At 45.7% G+C, this 8591-nt stretch overlaps 2 protein-coding genes across 2 annotated transcripts; one reads left to right on the top strand and one right to left on the bottom strand.

The window, feature by feature from the left end:
- Positions 1–1042: 1042 nt before the first annotated feature.
- LOC120698841 (zinc finger CCCH domain-containing protein 59-like) lies at positions 1043–4262 on the top strand. The gene is made up of 5 exons (XM_039982593.1): positions 1043–1803; positions 1897–2173; positions 2479–2602; positions 2731–2850; positions 3946–4262. The coding sequence occupies exons 1-5, from the start codon at positions 1708–1710 to the stop codon at positions 3965–3967; spliced, it is 639 nt and encodes a 212-aa protein (XP_039838527.1). The 5' UTR covers positions 1043–1707; the 3' UTR covers positions 3968–4262.
- A 1228-nt stretch (positions 4263–5490) lies between these two features.
- LOC120701386 (putative disease resistance protein At1g59780) lies at positions 5491–7246 on the bottom strand. Its single transcript, XM_039985455.1, has 3 exons — positions 7110–7246; positions 6589–6616; positions 5491–6478 (listed from the first exon to the last, which is right to left on the bottom strand). Exon 3 carries the CDS (start codon positions 6402–6404, stop codon positions 5994–5996), a length of 411 nt encoding a protein of 136 aa, XP_039841389.1. The 5' UTR covers positions 6405–6478; positions 6589–6616; positions 7110–7246; the 3' UTR covers positions 5491–5993.
- Between the last annotated feature and the right edge of the window lie 1345 nt (positions 7247–8591).

An 8591-nucleotide genomic window follows, 5' to 3' on the forward strand; every position in this document is an offset into this window, starting at 1 on the left:
TGAGTCACCAAATAATTAAGAGAAGACTACAATCAAACAAGAGTTCAAAAGTTTATAAGCTAATCATGGGCTAATTAGAGCTAATGGCTCCACTGACCAATAACCTCCAACTAATCCTAATTAGTCCATGTTTACCCTTCCTATTTAGCATCCAAACATAGGATTAAAATTAGCTAGATGTACCCTATGTGGCATCCTAGTTCGTTTGATTGGTCCATAGTGTAGAATAGCGTTCTACACCTAGAGTGTAGTGTCTGTACATATATATACATACAGAGAGACATACACACTATTCACCTATCTATATTTCAAAACGAAGAAAAGCAAGTATATACTATTATACTCCTACTGATTGCAATGCACTGCTCATCGCTGCCGGTTGTGAACGAACCGGCAGTAAAAACGGCCCGATTTTCACCATCAGTTCAGGACACAAGTAGGTGGTGATATCACTTTCACATCCAATTCCAACATCTATTTCGCCCACCTACTTTTGAACCTACGGTTAAAATTATCACGAATGGTTTTTGACGAACCGGCAGTGAAAACACTGTTGCGAAAATGTTTTATGATAGCTGCGCAAGAGGCACTAAATCCTGATTATAATAAAAACACTACAGTCAAATGTGGGGTGAATGGAAAACTTTAATAGGCCAAGGACAGAGCACTAGTCAGATGTAGGAAATTCTTCCAGAGTCCAAGGAAGCAAGCTAGGGTTTACCTTCTTGTGGAATGAAGATTACTGGTACTAGGGAACCCCGGTAGTCGGTATCTGTACTGTTGAAGTATGCTTTGAGATTCGTGTTCCTGTCAGGAGCTGGACAGAGCCGCTGCGATGTGTTCAGAAAGAAAACAGCGGAGGGTGCAGATACGGATTCGTGTACGACGTGACGTTTAACCAATGGGGTGCGTGGAACAGATGGGAGGCGCTCCATCCTGTACACCAGTAGATTAATCCGCGGTCAATGGATTCAAAATTCGAAATTTGAACAAGCAAATGGAGAATAATTAAATAAAGGGGAGGTATCCCTTTAGGCACGGCCAGCCATTTGCTTCCCAGGGTACAGCTCTATCGTTGAGGTCGAGGGGAGGCGATGGAGAACGAGGGGGCGGCAGCTCGTGTACGCCGACCAGAAGGAAGGTACCGATTCGGTTCGGCCCGGCGACGGCGGCCCGGCGACTCCATCCTCTCACCCGCCCGCGCCGGAGAGGCCCAGACCCGGGCTGGCGGCGCTTGCCTCCCAAGCTTGGATCCGGCGCTGGCAAGGCCAGATCCGGCGGCGGTGAGCTCGGCGCCTGCGCCTCCACGCCGAGCTCGGCGCGGCCCTCCGCACGTTGGATCCGTTGTTCGCGAGGCCGGATCCGGTGGCGGTGAGCTCGGTGCCTGCGCCTCCACGTCGAGCTCGGCGCGCCTGCTAGCGCCGCCGCCCCGTCGGGGCTGGTGGGCGGCGGCGGCGGCGCGTTCGGGCGGGACGCCGTCTGGTGGGTCGCGGCGGCGGAGGCGAGGGGCGCTTGAGCCTCCGCGCCGTCCCACTCCCCGCAATGGGCCTCGCCGGCCTCTGCTCGCTCTCCCTCAACGAGGACCACACCAACGAGGACGACGCCGGCCCCATGTGAGCGACTGCGCGCTGCCCCGATCCATTCCCGACGCCACCCCGCCAGAAAGTCTCTCACCTTCGTCGTCGTGCCCAAAACCCAGCAGCCCCAATGGCCGCCACCCCGCCGGCCCCGGCGCCGCCATGCATCCTCCTCGCCGGTGACGCCCACGGCCGCCTCCACCAGCTCTTCAAGCGTGTTAAATCGGTAACCACCCCCATTCCCTCTCCGCACCTCTCTCCTCTCCCTCCCCTCGCCGCTGCCGCCGGTCCGTGACTCCGTGCGCTGCCCGCCCCGCAGGTGAACCAGTCGACGGGGCCGTTCCACGCACTGCTCTGCGTGGGGCAGTTCTTCTCCCCCGAAGCTGACGCCGAGGGGGCGCCGGGGGACGTCGCGGACTACCTGGAGGGGCGCGCCGCCGTGCCCATCCCGACCTACTTCACCGGCGACTACGGCCCGACGGCGCCGCGGCTGCTGTCGAAGGCCGCCGCTGGCGCGCGCGGGTTCACACCGGGCGACATCGAGATATGCCCCAACCTCTTCTGGCTCAGGGGCAGCAACCGTTTCACCCTCCATGGTGCGCTCTCCTATTATACGGCCAATTAATTTCGTTAGCCAACAAGACCAAGAGATTTTCCGCTCCATTACTCCATTAGTTAAAATCTGACATGGATCGCTGTAGTGATCATCAAAATCTTTCACCATGCTAAACTAATGCAACCCCTGCCTTCCCTAAGTTCAAAATTTAAACCTATTCATGTGCTGCATTCTTAAGCTAATACAAAATTTCATTAAACATTTGTATAGCAATGCATGAAAGGCTGAATGCGTGCTGATTTAGTGTCACCTTACTCCAGCACTTCCATACATCAATATTTGTAGGTTTGTCGGTGGTTTATTTGTCGGGGAAGAAGGGACCAGGAGGGCCTGGCTGCTACAGCCAGGATGATGTCGATGCCCTGCGGGCTCTTGCAGAAGAGCCAGGAATCGTTGATCTGTTCTTGACATATCCTTTTTTTATTATTATGTTTGTTCCACTGCCCGCTAGTATTGATATTGAGTTGCTTTGATTTAGCATCTATTCTGTATGCTTACTTACACATTGGGTTCCCTTGACTGTAAATATGATTGCACTAACGAATGGCCAACTGGAGTGGTGAACGGGGCTGACACTTCTAATGTGCCTAATCAGGTTTTTGATCCTCATGGGTATGATCCTGTTGTTGCTGAATTGGTTGCCGAGATTAAGCCAAGGTTTGATTTCTAACCTCATACACCATAGGAAAATGTTTTTTGAGAAAGTCACCTTAAAGCACCCTAATTACACATAGTTTATGAACGGCTCTATGCTGATTTCAATGAGATCGCTAATTACTATGGAGTTACTGACTACCAATTTAACCAGATCAGTAGTCCTTTACAGACCAGATCAGTAAGGTAGTAATTTTGGACAGTACTGTGCATAGAGATGTAGCATCCCAATCCCAATCCCAACTGTCCTAAGTTGAGATCAAAACTCTCTGTAGCATTTGGTTGACATGCTTAATTGATTTTCATATTGCTAGCACCAACATTTCTAGGGTCATCCATTTCGATGATTTTTGCCTTGTTCTTCCGTTTGTTCACATGTTGCCTCATCGCATATAGCTTCACCCCATATCGATCCAGTATCCTGACTTCAGAGATTCTAATGATATGAGTGATGCTTCATTCCTCTTGTCCTTGGATACTAGCTTGCATTTGCATGCACATAAGTAAAGGACTAGAGTTTTGTAACTTTTAGCTATAAAACCCACCACTCAGATCTGCTCCAAAAGTTTAATTCTTGACTGCAATGGCCTTAATACTAAATATAAATCATCAAATGGTCATTTACTTACAATTTTATATGGCCAAATGATGACATCCCTTTACTACTACCATTTTTTTGGGGGCCCTGTCTTCTTAGGCTCGGATACTGGGTGGCACCAGATAAATTGAATAATGTGTTGCATATACATCATGGTACATAAAAAGCCTGTATACATTCCCTAGAGGATCAGCTCAACGGATATATATAATTTTTTATATATATCACTGCAAATGAGTTCTTGCACACATGATACTAGTATAGTCTGGTATCAGCTAGCAAAATTGATGATCCGATTCAATTGCTTGTTGATCCGTCCACTGATAGATCGGTCAAAATTGATGAGCTATGCAAATGCAACATTCTGAACTAGTCACAGATTAAGATTCACGTTGGTGTATGTAATCTCATATTGTAAAATTGTTGCTGGTGGATTTGTTTGTACGTGTGTAGCCAATGTTGGTGCGTAATCTCTGATTGTGTGTACTCTTTTGATGCAGATCAATGCCGGCGCCGAGATAGATGCTGCGCTAGGTCCGGCACAAGAATATCTTGAAGCATGTTGATGCAGATCATCTGTGTGCTAAATTAGATACATTAACATGTACCAGTACATGTGCGGCACGCAGTTGTTCTTTGACCATATTTCAGAAATTCCTATCAATTTTGTATTTCTATCATCAATATAAATTAATTTGCTCTCATGCTCCGGTGCTGGATGGTACCGGGTAAATTGGTTAATGTGTAGCATCTGCACTGTGTATTGGGTAAAAAAAGTATCAATTTCATATTGGCAATACAAATAAATACATATAAATGTCATTAGTGTATTTGGCACCAGCATGCACATGAAGTTAGAAAAAATGATGTAAATATGACACTAAAAGTGAGTGTTTATTGGCAAGGTACCAACATCTATAAGTTCCTTTCAATTCGGTACATGTTTGTCCCACTATTTTCGCAACTATAGTGAAACAATAAGACAACAAAATATTATAGCAGCAGTTCAAAAAATAATCATAACAACAAAGTACTATCCCACTAGTAGTAACGGCTAACTACAACCATGTATTAAATGGTCGAAAGGACAGCCACTAATGAGTACGACGGTTGAAAAAAAAAATTGAACAGTATACATGACGCAAGCTTTTCTCGATGCGGGCGAACTTTTAAGTCCTACTGACAAACGCGGCAGAGCACCACTTAAATACGGAAATAGAAAAATATAAATACAAAGTAATACACTCAAATAAGACAACATTGCACAGATCTCGATACATGATTCGTGGACAGGATAACGTCTCCCGCGAGTGCCGGGTTCCAAATAGAGTTTTCGCTTCTTGTGATGAAAGACATGATAGGGTTGATCAGATGAAGACTGCTGGAGCATAGACACTCTGTACGGCTTTCCGGTGTACAGTGTCGCGATCTCCGCGAGGTGCGCATGGTTAACTAAACCGGTGGAACCCAGTCAAACCGGTCCAGCCCGGTTTCGGTTTGGGCCGGTATCAAACCGGCCCAAATTCAAAATTCAAAACTGAATTCAAAAAAATGAAAAATTTCTAAAAAAATTCTAAAAATACTTCAAGGTGCGACGAATCTAATGGTATCAAATTTTCTCAAAAAATCGTTCATTTAGTATAGTTTGCGGGGATTTGAAGTTAAACAAAAAAAATCGTGCATACAAAATTATACAAATACAATATAAAAGTAGTACAAAAAAGGGTTGGAGGGTTCATTTAGGCTAAAACATGTTATACAAACATTCATTTAGTATACTTTGCGGACATTTGAATTTAAACAAAAAAAAATTTGAATTTGGCGGGTTACCGGTCAAACCGACCGGTAAACCGGTCAAACCGACCGGTATACCGGTACGAACCGTTTGCACAGCGAATTTTAAATTCAAAACTGATTTCGACCGGTCTGGACCGGTTTCCGACCAAACCGGTCCGGTATACCGGTACCGGACCCGCCTCGACACGATGACCCGGCTCCTATTCCTCCTGTCTGTTAGGTAGGTCTTGATGGCATCCCGGCCCACTGCTCCATGCTGGACATATCTTCCAGGACGATCAAGTACATATGCGTCTTGACTTCATTCGCGAACTCGTTGAGGAGAATGCCTTGGATGGTCTCCAGCTTCGTCAGCACGTCAACACCTATGACTGCTGCTTCGTCTTGAGATGAGCTGGCCAGGAACTGAGTCATTAGGCTGCGGATGAAGTCGTGGGGATTGAAGGGATGCACTAGCTTCACCCAAGCACGGCGCTGGATGTCCTTGCGGGTTCTCCCCTTGTCGTACAGCTTCCTAATCACAGATATTATCTCTCTGTCGCCTCGGCTTGCCCCACAAACAGAAATTACTCGGCCAGACTTATCATCCCGATCCATAACCTCGGAAATATCCGAGAGGCTACCGTCCGTTGGGGCGGCGCCGGCATCGACCGTGAGGATGCGAAATGCGCTTGGGGTGGCGGGAGTGGGAGTTTTGGAGGAGCCAGAATCATCGTCACTGATGAGGTTATATACCGCGTGTTCCTCTGGCTCACGTCCACCACGGCACCACCCTAGCTTTGAGCTGCGTTATCTCGGCCATAGCTTCATCCACAGGCAACACCATGCCACAGCAGGATGGCGGCAGCCGGAGCCACCACGACCGACGGCGCCACCATGGCCGCTTATCTGTGTCCAGGTGGAGGACGAACTCGATGCAGTCCTCCACATCGTGGGACAGGTCGCGCACCTGCCGTACCCAGGTCCTCACCACATGGTTCATGATGCGCTTCCCGTCGGCGGAGTTGAGGAAGGACTGCGTCATCTCGAACTCGTTGGTGATGAACACCAGGTCACGTTGCACGATCTGCCACTGCTCTTCCTCCTCCTTGATGGCAGATTTTACCCTCTCCGCCACCAACTGAACCACCTTCTTCGGGATACCAATGGGGAGATCCGCCATCGCGCTCTCTCTCTCTCCCGGCTTCTCTGATGGTGGTATTAGAATCTAGCAAGTGGTGCTGCTACAGCTTAGACCTGAGGATGGGTTCAGTAATAAGGGGATATCAGGGAATAATGAACAAAACAGATGGTATAGCAGATTAGTAGGGAAATAATCACTGCACATGCAAGGTTTGGTTTCTTACCAGCGAGAGATGGCTTCCCGGTTCCAGCCAAGGAAAAATTTCTCGGCGAGAATTTTCCGAGAAAACCGAAAATCCTGTTTTTTGGTGGGATCCGGTTTTTTTACTTATCGCCCGAAATTTTCGGCTCTTTTGAATCTCCGCCCAAACCAAATTAGTGCAGTCAAATATCAGGCCACTCCGCTGCCTCCTAACACTAAATCTTATTCATATTTCATTCCCCATCTCTCTCGGTCCCTCCACGACTTCATAGGAAGCCATGGCGATAGCGGTGGCCATATTAAACAGACTATTTGTTGTGCCAAGAAAGTCATATTTATATGCATTGTTGTATTTTGTTTATACTATTAGATTGTTTGGAAATAATCTAGGTTACTTCCTGCATAAATTGAGAATTTTTTTCTAAATTTCTTCCGAAATCAAAATGACAAATCCGATAATTTTCCGAGAAATCCGATAAACGCGTTTCTCGCTGACCTCCGGTTTTTTTTTTTCTTACCGGTAAGGAAAACCTTGGTTCCAGCAAACTATAGATTCATTAGCTGTGTATAAACTTAACTCGCTCGGTGTGCGGTGGAGCTAGGCGCGCACGGTGGTGGTGGTGGTGGTGGTGTGATGCTGGTGCTTGCACACGGAGACTCTTACCGCTCTTGAGAGCTTTAGCCTTTAGCCTTTATGCTCCACCAAACTGCTCGTACTTGGTAGTAGATGAGAAACTACAATATGGTGGAATGATGTGTCTGCTTAATGCCGTTGGAGGATGAGGACTCCACTAGATCAGTATTGCTGCTGGTAGCTAACAAACTTCAATGGAGTACGGTCGGATGGTCAACCCTATATAAATAGATTTCAACTTCGATAGAATGTGGTAAAATGACGTAGATTCACTGCTATTGATTTAGTAGTAATTTTTAATTAAAAATTATTATTATTTAATTAAAAAGTTGTATTACTAAACTGTTGTAAAAGAGAAATAAAAAGAAAAAAAAGGAAAGGAAAAGAAGAGGGGAGAAAAAATTATTTAATTAAAAAGTTGTATTACTAAACTGTTGTAAAAGGGAAATTAAAAAAAAAAAGGAAAAGAAGAGGGGAGAAGAAAATGAGAAGAGACGAGATGATAGTTGGAGATGGTTGAATAAAATATAAGATAGTTGGTATAGAGTATGAGATATAGAGGACGATGGGTGGGGAGAATTTGATATAGATGAGAGAATCTCGATGACTAGGATGAAATATTTCTTTTAGACGATAACAATAGAGTACCACGAGTGTGGACAGCTTAGTCCCTCCACCAAATGGCACATGGCGAGGAACAGCTAGCGCGAGAGGTGGCAGCTGATCGATGCATGGACGGTGTTATGTGACATGTGGGTGGAGTTCGCATGTTGATTATACTCTAGATCAACTTGAAAGTCACTATGTAAGAAATGCCTTAAGGTGACGGGCATCATCTCGCTAAAGTCACGGACATTATACCCGTCACCTTTATCACATTATGAATGACTACTCAAACGTGACGGGCTGAAGCCCGTTATCTATGTCATCATAAAGGTGACGGACATCAGTATTAGCTCATCACCTACGGTAGTCTTAGCCTGTCACTTATGTCAACACATAGGTAACGGGTATCAATCTTTTACGTGTTAAAACAAATGTTTTCTGTGCGAATAAAAATAAAAAAATATTTTCTTTTTCCAAGTCGCAAGTCGCGCGATTTTTTTTCCGCGAATATGCATGCATGTGATTTTTTCCACTGTTAACAGGATTCGAACCCACAATCTTAGCCTCGCGCGTATCCTCCCCCACCATTGGGCTACACCATCACATGTGATTAGTAAAGAGATATTTTTTTCTTTTATCATCACTTTTAAATATCTTACATAACCCATTTTATAGCTATAACGATCTCAAATGAAAATCTTTTCAACTACAAAGTTGTAGATCTGATCAGAACCTACAACTTTCATATATACTATTTTTCCATCTGAAGTCAATTGAAAATTTTA

Source organism: Panicum virgatum, chromosome 3K (genome assembly GCF_016808335.1).
Source record: "Panicum virgatum strain AP13 chromosome 3K, P.virgatum_v5, whole genome shotgun sequence".
NCBI lineage: Eukaryota > Viridiplantae > Streptophyta > Magnoliopsida > Poales > Poaceae > Panicum > Panicum virgatum.

What these genes read in the sequence shown, in the direction of transcription:
- LOC120698841 (XM_039982593.1), top strand. Translation starts at nt 1,708, where the DNA reads ATGGCCGCCACCCCGCCGGCCCCGGCGCCGCCATGCATCCTCCTCGCC. An exon ending in ATCGTTGATCTGTTCTTGAC is followed by an intron (nt 2,603 to 2,730) that starts ATATCCTTTTTT and finishes ATATGATTGCAC; the next exon opens with TAACGAATGGCCAACTGGAG. An exon ending in GTTGCCGAGATTAAGCCAAG is followed by an intron (nt 2,851 to 3,945) that starts GTTTGATTTCTA and finishes CTTTTGATGCAG; the next exon opens with ATCAATGCCGGCGCCGAGAT.
- LOC120701386 (XM_039985455.1), bottom strand. Translation starts at nt 6,404, where the DNA reads ATGGCGGATCTCCCCATTGGTATCCCGAAGAAGGTGGTTCAGTTGGTG.